Consider the following 15,467-nt stretch of genomic DNA (forward strand, 5'->3'; position numbering starts at 1 on the left):
GGCGAAGTGGCATCCCCTGATTTTAGGGATTGTATAAAATCAATACTCTATTCTAAGACCACAAGCGCGTATGAAGGTGATGAGAACAAATCGAAACGGCGAAGTCGGCGGAAGTGGCAGGAATAAAACACAAGAAGGGAAGATCGATCTCTGAAGTCCCGAAAGACAGTCGATCTAGAGGAAGGAAACCTTGAGGAAAAATTACCTGGTCCTCCAGGTTGGGGGTTTAGGCGTCAGGCCAGTTCCCACGCGCTAGCTCAGGTCTGTCACTTGTAAAAACTGGAAATTACTAAAAAGCCTAATGCTTGCCTCGGAATTTCGGACGGATTATATGGAAAAAGACACAAGCTACGGAAACGGATATTGAATATTGGTACATGGAATCTCCAGGGAATAAGAGTAAAAATGGAAGAAGTTATTCATGAACTGAAAAACGCCAACATGGATATAGTAGTCTTGACGGAGACTAAGAAAAAAGGAACTGGCACAGAAACTGTAAATAACTATACACACATATTCAGTGGCATCCCAAAACACCAAAGAGCAAAGAGAGGAGTCTCTGTAATGATACACAAAAAATTCAAACACAAAATAACTGATTTCGAGACAATCGACGAAAACATCATACGTGTTAATATCAACATAAATCAAACGCCAGTGACAATTCTTGGAGTCTACGCCATCTCAGATGACGAATCAATTGCTGCTAAGGACGAGTTTTTCGAAAAATTGAACGACATAATCACCAACATAGGAAAGTCACGAGAACTGATAATACTGGGAGATCTGAATAGCCGGGTGGGTCAAAGAATAAACAGTGAGGTGATCGGTCCCTACGGTGAAATAAACCTGAATGACAATGGAGAAAGGCTGATCCAAGTGTGTCAGAGTCATACTCTGAGAATAATGAACGGCTTCTATAAACACAAGGATATTCACAAATACACATGGGTACAACATACAAGGAATCTAAAATCGATCATTGACTATGTAATAGTCAAACAAAGCAGTACCTTAAAAGTGAATGATGTAAGAGTACTTAGAGGACCGACGTGTGGTTCCGACCACTATATAGTTAGGACAAAAATGGTATTTCCTTTTAAATCTAACAAGGACAATAACGTTAATGAGGAACCTCAACAAACAGAAGTGATAACGAACAAACGATATAACTTAAACAGCCTTATCAACGAAAGCACAAGAAACCTATACCAGCACAGATTAGACGAAAAGTTGCTACATAATATAGAAGACCAGTCAGTAGAACAAATTTACGAAAACATAACGAGTAGCATCAAAGAAGCAGCAGAGGAGGCCATTGGACTAAAAACTAATTCCGCTAGTAAAAAACTTTGGTGGAATCAAGAAATTGAAGAACTAGTACTTCGGAAGAAAAAAGCATACCACAAATGGCTAAATACAAAACAGGAGTTGGATAGAGAAGAATACAAAGATATTAAAAAAAGAACACGACAACTAGTAAACACAGCTAAACGAGAAATGTGGGACAAAAAATGCAAAGAGATAGACACATATATGGGAGGTAGAAAATGCTCAGAGACGTGGAAATTCCTGACAAAAGTTAAATCAAATGAAAAAAGAGAAACAAACATACAATTAATAACAACAGAGAACTGGATCCGACATTACGAAAATCTATTAACAGAAAACAGAGAGGAATATCGAGAAATGTCTCCAACTGAAATACACATACAGGGAGAAATGATAAACATCGATGAGAGGACTGTCATAAAAACGAGACAACTACTAAAAAATGGTCGAGCTGCAGGTCCGGAGGGAATTTCAGCAGAACTAATCAAATGCGGTACTAACAAACTGTTTGAACGATTAACCTGGTGTATAAACCAATATCTAAACGGTGCACCAGTCCCGCATGAGTGGAAAGTATCCTTCATATCATCTATACATAAGAAGGGAAGTAAACTGGACTGCTCAAACTATCGAGGTATATCAGTAACCAGTACCTTAAGTCGCCTATATGGAAGGATACTTCGAGACATTATCGAACAAGAATATAAGGAACAAGAAGAAGACGAACAATCTGGCTTTAGAGCGGGAAGGAGCTGCACCGATAATGTGTTTGTTTTGAAACAAATAATAGAAAAAAGATCAAGTACCAATCAAGAAACCCACCTTATGTTTATAGACCTTCAGAAGGCCTATGATACTGTACCCCCTAAAAAGCTATGGAAAGTTTTGCAGGAAACAAACATTAACCACACAGTAATTAACGCCCTTAAACAGCTTTATGAAGGATCAACGTCGGGAATAAAAATTGGAAATAGACTTTCAAAAAAATTTCCTGTAAACAAGGGACTCCGGCAGGGGTGTTGCATATCCCCCACATTGTTTAAAATCTACGTGGCGAAAGCACTGTATCAGTGGAAAAGAAAGTGCAGAGGAATGGGCATTGACCTGGGAGAAACTTGCCTATATACCCTACAGTTTGCAGACGATCAAGTCCTTATAGCCAACGATAAAGAAGACCTGACATATATGGCCAGAAAACTACAGGAAGAATACAAGAAGTGGGGTTTAGAACTCAATACACAAAAAACAAAATATCTCCCAATAGGCGCAGAACTATCCAACATTCAGATGGACACAACCGAAATTGCATTCTGCACTGAATATACCTACCTAGGAATTGATTTCGACACCACAGGCACAGACAATAGGGAAATTAGAAAACGAATAACCCAGGCCCGTAGAACAATTGGATGCCTTAACGGAGTTCTTTGGAGCTCAGAAATTGGTAAAAGACGAAAATACAATATATATGAATCTCTCATAAAAACCAGCTTAACCTATGGTACAGAGACATGGAGACTAACAGAAAGCAATAAAAGAAAACTCGAAGCAACAGAAATGGATGTATTTAGACGATCACTTCGAATATCTAGAGCAGACAGAATTAGAAACGATGAAATAAGAAATCGGATGGGGGTAGATGGATCACTGGCAACAGACATAGAAAGGAAACAACTTATATGGTATGGCCATGTCCAAAGAATGCCAGAAACAAGACTACCAAAAATCGCCATGAAATGGATACCACCAAATCGTAAGAAACGAGGAAGACCAAAAAGAACATGGAAGGAGGGAATAACAAAGGCAATGAGCTCCCGAGACTTGACCGAAGAACAATGGAATGATAGAAATTCGTGGAAATTAGGCATCGGACAACGACGCAAGACGTTTTGAAACCGATATATATATATATATATATATATATATATATATATATATATATATATATATATATATATAGTAGGATATAAAAACATAGAACTATTACGGTTTTTTGATGCTGATGTAAACCCACCTATTTTAGTAGGATCCAAAGCGGCAAGTAACTTTGGAGCCATTTCAACAAAATGGTGGTTAAATTTGTCTGCCTGTTATCATCACTAGGTACTTTTGAGTTATTTTGTTTCCCGACTGTTAAGTTTACTAAATGCCAAATACATTTCATTTTATTTGATGATTCGTTTAACTGTCTCATGAAGTGACTACTTTTAGCTGCTTTTAATTTAATTGAATATTCTGCCTTTGCCAAATGAAGGACTGGCCTAAGATTACTATTTTTCTGACAGATCGTTTCTAAAAGTTTTAGCTGATCCCTTAAATTGTACAGTTCCTGCGTAAACCAATTCGAACGTGTACATTTTTTAGGTTTTAGGTTTAGGCTTAGGTTAGGTTTTAGGCGCTAAATCGCTTCTCAACTTGTAGCGACCATAGACTAGTCCGAGCCAAGCTGATCATTAATAGTAGATTTGAAACAAGAAAGAAAATGGAACATAATCAGAAATTAGACATGGAAAAACTAAAACAAGAAAAAGGGACGTACGAAGAGAGAATAAAGGAAATATTGGACTAATGGAAATATAAGGCCCAGCTTTCGAGTTTATTTAACTCTTTACCAAAGCATACCAGAAATTAAAAAAACTACATAATTTAATGATGTTTTTGTATCTCTAGAGGCTTATCTGTTAATAATCCTATATAAAATTAGCAGAAAAACAAAATTTTGTTTTATTTGCTTTTCTCTTCATTCTAAACTTATCCGTATCGTTTCCATGTCTCTTCGGTCTTGTGACAAAGGAAGGAAGAAGAGAACTAATACTAGGAAATATCAAAACAAAACAGTACCTTACATTGACCTGTCTGTCTCTGCACCGCCTATGTTTATACAATGTTCGTCGAAAGTTTTGGCATAATAGGTAGTGTTTTGTTTTGAATCGCTGTAGTTCGGTATGAAATTAAACCCGTACGATTTAAGTGGACTGTATATTTGGTTTTTAATACTTTAGAAATATTACAACTTAAAACTTATAAAACTAAAAACTATCCGTTTTTGTTCGGCATCATGGATCTGTCCTAGATTTTGCGCAGAGAGTCGGCTTAGCTACACTGTTCATGCCGCCCCCCTTGAAAGGCGGAAGTAACACATGCCTTTTAACAGACCGAGATTGTTTCAACAACTATACAACCGGACGAGCTAATTGTCACTAATCGGTAAAACACATAGTTTCACGCATGCTCTTTTGAATGTACCGTGAGCATTACGAACACACACAACGCGCACTATCCCATCGCTGCCCGGATACACATCGACTACTCTTCCTAGTTCCCATTTCATTGGAGGAAGTTTGTCATCTTTGAGAATAACCATCGAGCCCGTTTGGATATTAGGACTTGCTGCTTTCCATTTTGTACGTTGCTGAAGAGATGACAAATATTCTCGCGACCATCTAGCCCAAAAATGTTGAATAACTTGCTTAAGGTGATGATATCGCTTGAGTTTGTTTGTATGGACATCTGTGAGATCCTCTTGTGGTACAGCCATTAAGGAATCTCCAATTAAAAAATGTCCTGGCGTGAGAACACCAAGGTCAAGTGGATCATTGGACAATGGTAAGAGGGGTCGTGAATTTAAACATGATTCAACCTGTGTCAGGAGAGTATACATCTCATCATATGTGTATTTGTTTTCCCCCAATACACTTTTTAAATGATATTTTACAGACTTAATAGTTGACTCCCATACTCCGCCAAAATGAGGAGAGTGGGGAGGTATGAATTTCCAATTGATTTGGTGATCAGCAAAATGCTGGAGAAACTTTGACTTGATATTTTTATCACTTATAAATGAGTACAGTTCATGATTGTTTGCTCCCACAAAATTTGTAGCATTGTCCGAGTACAAGTTTTGACAGAGACCCCTTCTAGCAACAAAACGTTTGAAACAGTTTAAGAATGACTCTGTAGTTAACTCATAAACCAATTCAATATGAGTTGCCCTAGTAGTAAAGCAAGTGAATATACAAATGTAACTCATAACAATTTTACAATTTCTTAAGTTGCTTGTTTTTAACTGAAAGGGACCACCATAATCAATACCGCAATTAAGGAAAGGTCTGGATGCTACTACTCCTGATCTGGGTAATTGACCCATTAGATTATTTATCGTAATTGGCCTTACCCTAAAACATGTTATGCACTTGTGCAGAATATGTCTGATTGTATTACGCTATGAAAGAACCCAAAATTTTAGACGTAAAATAGATAATAAAGTTTGTTGTCCCATATGTAAATGTTTAAGATGATATGAAGTAACGATAAACCGTGTGAACACATGATTTTTTGGTAAGATAATTGGATGTTTTTGTGAAAATGGTAAATCTGAATTTTGTAAACGTCCACCAACTCTTAAAATACCTTCTCAATCTAAAAAATGGTTTAATGAGATGAGACTGCTTGTCTTACATAATGAGCCCAATCTTTTTATTGACAAAATATCTGAAATGTTTCCAATTGAGCCATTTTGATGAGAATTCTTAGTGCGCCCTCCCTTTCATCAACAGTAAGTATACCCCATTTACGTTCACCTATTGGCAATCTACAATTGTCTATAAATAGCAGAATATAAGCTGTGATTTTTTGTAACTTGTTAGGACTTGAAAATCTATCCCAAATTGTATGCAATGTGACAATTAATGAAAATTTAATTGGCCTTTTATCTGGCACTTCCAAAGTACTTAAGTCATTTATATTAAAATAAGGCCATTTCTCCTTATCTTTCATTGGCCATTTTGGACCATTCCACCAAAGTGAAGAATCGTTAAGTAGTTTTGGTTCCATCCCCCTGGATATGATGTCGGCTGGATTTTCTTTGGAGTAGATGTGATGCCACTCAAATATTTTAGTTAAATTTTGAATCTCCGAAACCCGATGTGACACAAATGTTTTCCATTTTGAAGCCTCGCCCTTGAAAATGTAATGTAATTGTCTAATCTATCCAAAAATGCACTTTGTTAAATCTTATGTCCATTGTATAACTTCCCTGGCAAGTTTTGCGCCGAGTAACGTCCCGTATAACTCTAACCTTGGTAATGAGATTGTCTTTAACGGAGCTACTCTTGATTTAGCACATAGTAGATGCACATGATATAACCCATCGTGACTTATTGACCGTACATAAATTGCTACCCCATATGCAACTCCCGATGCATCCCTGAAGCAGTGAAGTTCATCGTCCTTTGGTTGTAAGCATAACACATGTCTTGGAATTTGTGTTTAGTGTAAATCTGAAATTGTTTCGTTAAATTTGTTCCAAGCCGCGTGAAGATCCTGAGGTAATGACTCATTCCAATCCAATTCCAATTTGAAAAATCATTGATAATACTGACCTTTTGGTTGTCTGAGATTGTATATTAAAATAAATATTGTACTGCAAGATGTCCAATTGAGTATTCCAGTACAACCCCTAAGTTTTACTAGTGATGTCTTCAGACAAATAATGCTCAACTTGTTGATTATTTTGTAAGTCCCCTTCAAATACTTCTGGTTTATTTGAGACCCATTTTCTGAGCTGAAATCCTGCTGAGCTCAAAATGAAACTGATGTCCTGTTTTAACTTCCTAACCTCTTCAATTGTGTCCGCTCCTGATAATAGATCATCTGCATAAAAATCCTTCAAAATAGTTTGGCAAGCTTCTTGTAAATTTGACATTTGTTCATATGCTGCTTGTTGTATACATCTTATTGCGAGAAAGGCTAATGGTGCTAAACCATATGTTATTGTGTTTAATTTGTATGTGTTTATAGGTTGGTCCGATGAAAATCTCCAAAAAATTCTTTGTAAATCCCTTTGGTGTGAAGAAATAAGAACTTGCCGATACATCTTTTTAATATCAGAAGCAATGACAACTTTATGTTTTCTAAACCGTAGCAAGATGTGTAATAAATCCTCCTGAAGCCTTGGTCCCACCATTAAAACATCATTCAATGACAAATTATTGTCTGTTTTAGCAGACCCATCGAAGACTACCCTAAGCTTGGTAGTAGTAGACGATGTCTTTAGTATCCCATGATGTGGTATATAATATTTTGGCGTATCTCCTTGTATCTGTAACTCCCGGTCATCTATTTTTGTCACGTGTCCTAATACTAACTATTCTTCCATGAATTTGTGATACTGATCTCGCAAACTCGAATTATTGTTCAGTTTCTTCTTCAAGTTTTGAAATCTCTTCATTGCTGTGCTGTAAGGATCCACCAGTTTTGTAATATCTTCTCTAAGTGGTAATTGTACTATATAACGTCCATGTAAATCCTTAGTTGTGGTTGAGTTGAACAGTTCCTGGCAATATTTATCTTCTACTGATAAGGATTTTTTTATGTTTATCCAATTCTTCAATTTTCCAAAATTGTTCTATTTGTTCATTCAAGCTGAGTGCAGAAAAGTCACATGAAACCATACCCGAAAAATGTACCTCTTTGTCAATTGTTCTCACAGGCCCTGATACCCCCATCCCAATTTGGTTTTCTGAAGTATATGTTTGTCTTTTCCCAGTCTTATTTGCCCTACACATAGTAATTGCCAAAATATAGATGAACCTAACAATAATTCAACAGGTTTTGAAACTCCAAAAGAGCTATCAGCTAACATAATGTTTTTTGGTATGTCAATCATTTCTAAATTAAGATTAAAAGCTGGTAAATTGTCAGATATCTTATCTATAACTAACATAAATGCACTTACTTTATAACTACATGTTTTAGATTGTATTATACCTTTCATGGCCAGTGTAATTTTTGTAATACCTTGATTGATACCTGCCACTGGAATGTCTACCCTTTCCGTTGGGATATTGAGTTTTTCTAACAATGATTTGCAAATAAAGTTTGATTGAGACCCACAATCTAACAATTCTCTGCATTCATGAAAGTTTCCAAAATTGTCTTGCATGTAAACTAATGCTGTTGAAAGCAGAATCTCTGTTTTTATATGAATTGAATTGGTATGATTGCATTTGCTAACTTGTACCCTATCTTCTATAGTTATATAGTTCTTAGTCTTAACCTGTCCCAAATACACTGAGTCAGGTACCCCATCACCTGAATCATGTTGCCCTTTAAAATTTGTGCTTTGTCCCTGTAAGTGTACCTCATGTGCCTGAATATGTGTAACTTGCCCTTGCTTATTTGGCTCTGGTGTTCGAGAATGTGTAAATTGTCCCTGTGAATGTATATCCTGAGTTTGATTATGTGTCCATGGTATTGGTGGTTGTGAACCTTGAAATAGAAGTGAATTTTGACCGTGTGGATGTGTTCTATCTTTGCCTTGTGTATTTCGTTCCCAATTGTGTTCATTGTGCCGTGATGAATGTGAATCTAAATGTAGAAGTGTACTATGTTTCCTACCACAAATTTTGCAACCCCGCATTGTACAATTTTGAGCTGTATGACCTTCCCGTAAACAATTCCAACAACCCTTGACTTTGTCAACTTCCGCTCGTCTTACTGAGATAGATAATTTGTGAAATGATCTGCACCCATAAAGATAATGTGACTGTCCACAAAGATGACACTGTTTGTGTGATGCTAAAAATATTTTTGAAAAAGGAACCTTTTTATATTTACGTTTTGTCTCAGAAAATGACTTGGGTTTATCTTTATCATCTTCTGAGTTTTCTAGGCTGTGTATTTTTTGATCTAAGAATGATAAAAAATCTGTGATTGTGAGAAACTCATTAAGTGGCCCTATTTTTTGCCATTCCCTTTTTTTGTTTTTTACAATTTTTTTTCTAATATACAAATTAAAATAACATCCCATTGTTCTACTGAATAACCCAATGTCTTTAATGCCTTTAAGTCTTTTTTAATTGAAGTAGAGATTTTTTTTTTAATTCGAATGAGGTTTCATTATTTATATGTGGATGTTCATTTAACTTATCAATGTGACTGCGTGCTATTAACTTTTTGCGTTCATATGTTTCACCTAATAATTGCCATGCAAAATTAAAATTTGTGTTTGTAGTTGGTAACTCATCCAATGCCCCAACTGCCCTATCAACTAATGATTTTTTCAAATAGTGTAGTTTGTCTACATCAGTTAATTCTGAATTATTGATTATTAAACCTGTAAACCCATCCCTAAACTCTAACCAGCTATGAAATGAACAGTTAAATGTTGGTACCTCTAAAGGAGGTAATTTCACATTTTTTGATGAGGCTTTCACTGTGTCGGATCGTGCATCTGATTGGTTTGAAACAGAGTCAGTTTTATTCAAAAGCCCTTCGGCTATGTCAATTAATTCAAAATATAAATCCTGAAAATCTAATCTTTCATTTACCTGTGAATCAAAATCTGAGTCAATATCAATGCCCTCGCCAGATGCAAATTTTTCAATGTTTTCTTGTACAATATCAAAATCTCTCCACCACTCTCTACATTTTTCAATTCTACTTGGTAGCTGTGATGCACTAGCATCTGAATAATTATCTAAGAATATTTGAAATCGTGTCATTTGAGCCTTAATTGTGCTCCTCTTTTTTTTAAACTTGTGAGTTCTTCCATAGTTGTTATTGAATTTATTACCTTTTTATACTATCATAATTTATTACATATTTTATTGTATGTGTGTATATCGACTTTCTTCGATTCCCAATGTGTGATAATATATTTCCTTCCCTATAACTTCTACAATGCGTTTTGCCGTAAAATGGCGCCAATTGTGTTTTATGTGTAAAAATCCATTAATTCGTCTCAAAGACCTGGTTTTGTTTTGGATCGCCGTAGTTCGGTATGAAATTAAACCTGTACGATTTAAGTGGACTGTATATGTGGTTTTTAATATTTTAGAAATATTACAACTTTAAACTTATAAAACTAAAACCTGTCCGTTTTTGTTCGTTATCATGGATCTGTCTCTCGTTGACACTTGCTACGAGTCGGCGGTAGATGCCGCGCACAGAGTCGGCTTAGCTACACTGTTCAGGTAGAATAATTAGAAATATAAATGTATATATTAACATAGACCGAACAGTCTGTAAAGCTAGGTGACATAAGGAATAAAATAATCACATAGTCACAATCGGTAAAATAGAGGATACTATAATATAGAATAACAAGTTTTCATAGTGGTGTCAATCCGCCAAAAGGATACGTTGCCCGATAAGTCTATCTGTTAAAATTTTCCAGGCCTAAATAACAGCAATCCATCACTGCGTGGAAGATACAGAAAGGCAAAAAAGAACATACCGTTCAATTGCCATCTTTACAGATAGTCAGGCAGCGCTTGCTGCACTCAATTCTGTAGATGTCAATTCTAAGCTGGAATGGGATTGTGTGGGTACCCTAAACAAACTAGGAGACCATAGTAAGATTTCGGTAGCCTGGGTACCAAACACGAGGGTCATAAGGGCAATAAAAAAGCAGATGAAATGGCCAAACAAGGCTCTTTATTTTCTGCGGCGTTGCAAAAACAGTAAAAAGAACGACCACAAGTAAGTGGGTAGCACATAAATCTCTGAAATAAAGAAGAAATTCACCAGGACAAAGACAGGCGAACCAGTTCATTATAGAACACTCGTCAATATTTACAGCAAACCTAATAACAAAGACAGGAAAACAGTCAAAGCTATAGTAGATCTGTTAATAGGGCACTGTAAGGTAAATAGGTAGTTAAAGCTAATGCGAATGGCATTAGCAGAGCACATTTTGTGTCAGTGCGACCTGGCAAATGTGCGGTTCTTTACATTAGACGAAGAAAAGCCACCAACAAAGAGCTACATGTACGGTTCAGTATTGAAGCTATTAGACCTTTTAAAAAGAGTGAGGCTGAAAAATTTAATCTAGAATTAGAGGACCACAATAGATTTGGAAAACTCGCACTGGAATAGGTCAAAAACCACCTAATTGAATCTAACTATCTATCTATATAGTATAAAATTAATATTGAATTTACTTGCGGACATCTGTAATTCTATCCCATTGGTGCATATTGGTATAAGTCTTGTTTGAAAACTTTTTTCCAAGTGATAGCTATATTTACATTTGTAACCAATAAAGTTTTTGCATTTATCCAATCCATCATCAGGAAATAATATTAAATGCATTAATTTTTTTATCTTTATCCTATATGGGGTCGTCTTCCCTAATTACAATTTTCCCACAGGTCTTCTGTGGTCTTCTTCTTCTACTTCTTCCTGTAAACCAGCAATTCTTTGTATTGGATGATTAGCAAACTGAGATTGAACAGGCCGGAACCATCTCAACATATGCTCTATCATTTTGACACCAATTGGTACTATACACTTGTAACTAGTCCGTCACTTCAATAATCCCTGCATCCATTTAAATAAAATCTATAAATCAATATTCAGTCGGTATCTCTTAGTAATTTGTAATTTCTAAGTTGGTATTCAACAGCGACTGCAAGCGGCAGTTTTGACAAACATGCTTATCCGACTAACAATTAGCGCTCACTCTGGTTTTAACTTCAGGGAAGAGAAATTGGGTTAACTAAAAAGTAGGTGGCTGGAGAAGTGCTAAATTTGTTTTAAAGAATAATAATTTTTTTTGGGGAAGAAGAAGAAGATGTAAAAGTTTTAGTTTGTTTTGTAGTGTGTACCATTTGATTTATAGCCACTCTGAGCCGGTAAGTGGATCCAATTATCAATAAAAAAGTATAAAAACCATTAGCCATTCTGATTTCTATAATATTGTCATTTTTCCTTTGATAGTTGATATATCTATCTGTCATTTCTCACATCATTTTATTAATAAATATTCTGGATTTAAATATAGTAATAATATAAAATCATCAATTTTATATTTTACTTCCCGGCCTTAATAATATATAATTATTATCTATTTTTAAAACTATTATCTATTGAGACTATCTATAAAAATATTCTGTCTCATGCCGGTCTTTTATATTCTAAAATATATCCACAGCATGCTTTTCGTTAAAATTATCTATTTAATTAATCCATTTTACATCAAATATTGTCAAACCATACGAAGGTCACATTATTTACAAAAACATTAAGGCTTTTTGCTTACATACAAGCTTCCTCAGTAATTTTTTGTACTACCTTTGAAGGTTAATAGACCTTGTGTTTTTCCCTACTTTTTTTCAATAGTAAGAAGGAACGCTAACACAAATGTTCTTTTTAGCCTACTAAAGAAGTTAAAATCCGGAGTCAAGGATTCTTTATTTTTATTTTTGTTGGGGTTTATTTGAATAAAAAACGAATTGAGTTGTTCCCTACTGGATTTGCACCTTTGCCCGTCACCCTTAAGCTGATCCTTCGGAGGTCCAGATCTCTGTAAGACTATTCCCGTACAACTTCAGGATAACAGAGTGTGGAACACTGTTAATTTGTATTAGGTTTTATTCATCAATTTTAATAATCTTTTTTATAATATTTTTTTTCTCAACTTTAAATCATGCAACATCATCTAATAATAAAGACCCGTCGTTTTTTTTAAATAATACTAAATAACATTTAAGGACTAATTGTCAACTACAGGTTGAGGTTTTAAATTCTCCTTATCAACCCTGTTGTACGGTTTTATGTGTACACATTTAATCAGAGAGTCGGTATTGGTATTTTATTATTACATATAAACCTTGGGCATCTATTCCGTCAGGATAGTGTCCTTATTACTTTATTAGAGCATTTAATTGAAAGCCGAAGTACAGAGTAACATCTCTAGTAGGCAAGTAAATCACCTTTTTAGGTAGAGTCACTAAATTTTTCCTTATATTTTATTATTTGTAAATTCAAATCATCACGAATCAATTGTATATAACTAGAAAAAATTTTAGCATATAAGTAACTAGATTAACTGTACATAAATGGTGGTGGGTGCTACTCTGACTAATCATATATATAAAATCATACTGAGAGCCTGGAATGAGGAACAAATCCCAGAAGAGTGGTGTATTGGGATCGTTTGCCCGCTACACAAAAAGGGCGATGAATTAAAATGTAGAAACTATAGGGGAATAACCCTCCTTAATACAGCATAAAAAATATTTTCGAGTATTTTATATGGTCGCCTGAGTGCATATTCAGGACGAATTCATGCTTCTTGGCGAATATCAAAGTGGTTTTAGGCCTGGTCGATCAACAACAGACCAGATCTTTGTGCTAAGGCAAATACTGGAAAAAACCAATGAAATCAATATCGACACGTACCATCTTTTCGTAGATTTTAAATCGGCCTATGATAGTGTCATAAGAAATAAATTGTATAAAGCCATGGATGAATTCCACATCCCCGATAAAATGATAAGATTGGTTAAGGCTACAATGCGTAAAGTTGTTTGCAAAGTCGCAATATAGGGCGAAAAATCACAGGCATTTGAAACGCATGTTGGGCTGCGACAGGGAGATGCGCTGGCGTGTCTCCTTTTCAACATAGCTTTGGAAAAGGCGGTCAGGGATGCCCAAATAGACAGCAGGGGAAACATTTTTAATAAATCATCCCAAATTTTGGCATATGCAGATGATGTTGATCTAGTTGCCCGCACAACACGCAAGCTAGAAGAAATGTATACCACCTTGTCAAACGCCTCAAAAAAGATGGGCCTGCAGGTAAATGAAAATAAAACTAAGATAATGGCATCAACACCCAACAATAGAGCCAGAAACATCGGCCACCAATTCACGGTTGATAATTCTACCTTTGAAGTGGTGGACAAATTCACATACTTGGGTCCCTGATCACCAAGGAGAACGTCATGACGGAAGAAATCAAGCGAAGAATAATCCTAGCAAACAAATGCTATTTTGGACTGAGTAGACGTATGAGAAGCAGAAACTTAAGCCAAAAAATAAAAATAACCATATACAAAACCCTTATACAACCAGTGTTGACATATGGGTCGGAGACATGGACCATTTCCAAGGCAGATAAAAATCTCCTGCTTATATTTGAACGAAGGATCTTGAGAAGAACATTTGGTGGCATCTGTGAAAATGGTGTTTGGAGAAGGAGGTACAACTACGAGATATATCACAGATATAAACATATATTTGGTGGTAAAGACGTAGTATACTTTATAAAAATAGGAAGACTAAGATGGGCAGAACATCTGGCGAGATTACAGCAGAACAACCCTCCTAGAAGAATCCTTATGTCACAACCTGTGGGAAGTAGAAGTAGGGGTAGACCAAAACTCAGATGGAGGCATGGTGTAGATGAGGATGGTGGACAAATAGGCGCAGCAAACTGGCAACAGTTGGCAATGGATAGAACTGACTGGCGTAATAGACTTGGGAAGGTCGAGGCTCTTTTATAGGGCTGTAGCACCAATGATGATGATGAAATGGTGGTGGGTAGCATATTAATTACTGTAATATATTTGGATAGGTATTAAATGTGTTGTGAAGACTAAATATTTCTATTAATACCTGTTTTCCTTTTCATTTTGGCAAAAGAGGTATACTAGGGTGTCCCGAAAAATTGCTTTTTGTTTTTGTTTAATACAAGACCACTTGAAATTGGGGTAATTGCTCGTAAATTATCACAATAATTTAAAAAAAAATTATAACAATATATCTTTAGGGTTCTACCGAACTTTAAAGTTTTGAAAATTGTCATTTTTATGTTAATATTTTTAAATAATATTTAAACTTAAAATTTGTGTAATTACCAATAGATTATCACAGTATTTTTAAAAATAAATAAAAATATATCTTAAGGGTTCTACCGATCTTTAAAGTTTGGAAAAATTGTCATTTTTGTTATAATATTTTTTCGGCTCCTGAACTAAAATAAATTGAGATTGTACTGTACGATTGTATAATATTGCGTCGTATTATACGTTCCGTTAAAGTTTAGAGAATTCTGTAAACTTTGGTTACGTCACAAGAATCAATGAGGGCAACAAAAAAGTTGTGTGCTACTCAAACGACCGATTCTATATCAGCAAATTGTGATGAAGAAGAAGAAGCAGTGCCTGACTCTTTCTCAACAGAGACACCGTCGACTTCCACGTTTAATAGAAATACGTTGCGGTTGCCAACAGTTGCTAAAGTCAGTGATAGATACAGTTTATCGATGCGATCTGCTGCTGCTGTTGCTTCTGCCGTTTTGGTTGACGTGGAGTTTGGTTTTTACCGAAGACTCTGAGATAGCGCGT

The 15,467-nt window shown here is 35.5% G+C and overlaps 2 protein-coding genes across 2 annotated transcripts; one reads left to right on the forward strand and one right to left on the reverse strand.

The window, feature by feature from the left end:
* Nucleotides 1-405: 405 nt before the first annotated feature.
* LOC140431757 (uncharacterized) lies at nt 406-3,720 on the forward strand. The gene is made up of 2 exons (XM_072519638.1): nt 406-1,380; nt 3,697-3,720. Exons 1-2 carry the CDS (start codon nt 406-408, stop codon nt 3,718-3,720), a joined length of 999 nt encoding a protein of 332 aa, XP_072375739.1.
* An 802-nt stretch (nt 3,721-4,522) lies between these two features.
* Nucleotides 4,523-5,479, reverse strand: LOC140431758 (uncharacterized). The gene has a single exon (XM_072519639.1). The coding sequence runs from the start codon at nt 5,477-5,479 to the stop codon at nt 4,523-4,525; it is 957 nt and encodes a 318-aa protein (XP_072375740.1).
* Between the last annotated feature and the right edge of the window lie 9,988 nt (nt 5,480-15,467).

The sequence above is a fragment of the Diabrotica undecimpunctata genome, unplaced genomic scaffold (genome assembly GCF_040954645.1).
Source record: "Diabrotica undecimpunctata isolate CICGRU unplaced genomic scaffold, icDiaUnde3 ctg00001901.1, whole genome shotgun sequence".
Classification (NCBI taxonomy): Eukaryota; Metazoa; Arthropoda; class Insecta; order Coleoptera; family Chrysomelidae; genus Diabrotica; species Diabrotica undecimpunctata.

Bases quoted from the DNA above. Each gene is read 5' to 3' on its own strand.
- LOC140431757 (XM_072519638.1), top strand. From the start codon at position 406: ATGGAAGAAGTTATTCATGAACTGAAAAACGCCAACATGGATATAGTA. The intron at 1,381-3,696 runs GTACTTCGGAAG...TACATTTTTTAG, and splicing joins ATCAAGAAATTGAAGAACTA to GTTTTAGGTTTAGGCTTAGG.
- LOC140431758 (XM_072519639.1), bottom strand. From the start codon at position 5,479: ATGGGTCAATTACCCAGATCAGGAGTAGTAGCATCCAGACCTTTCCTT.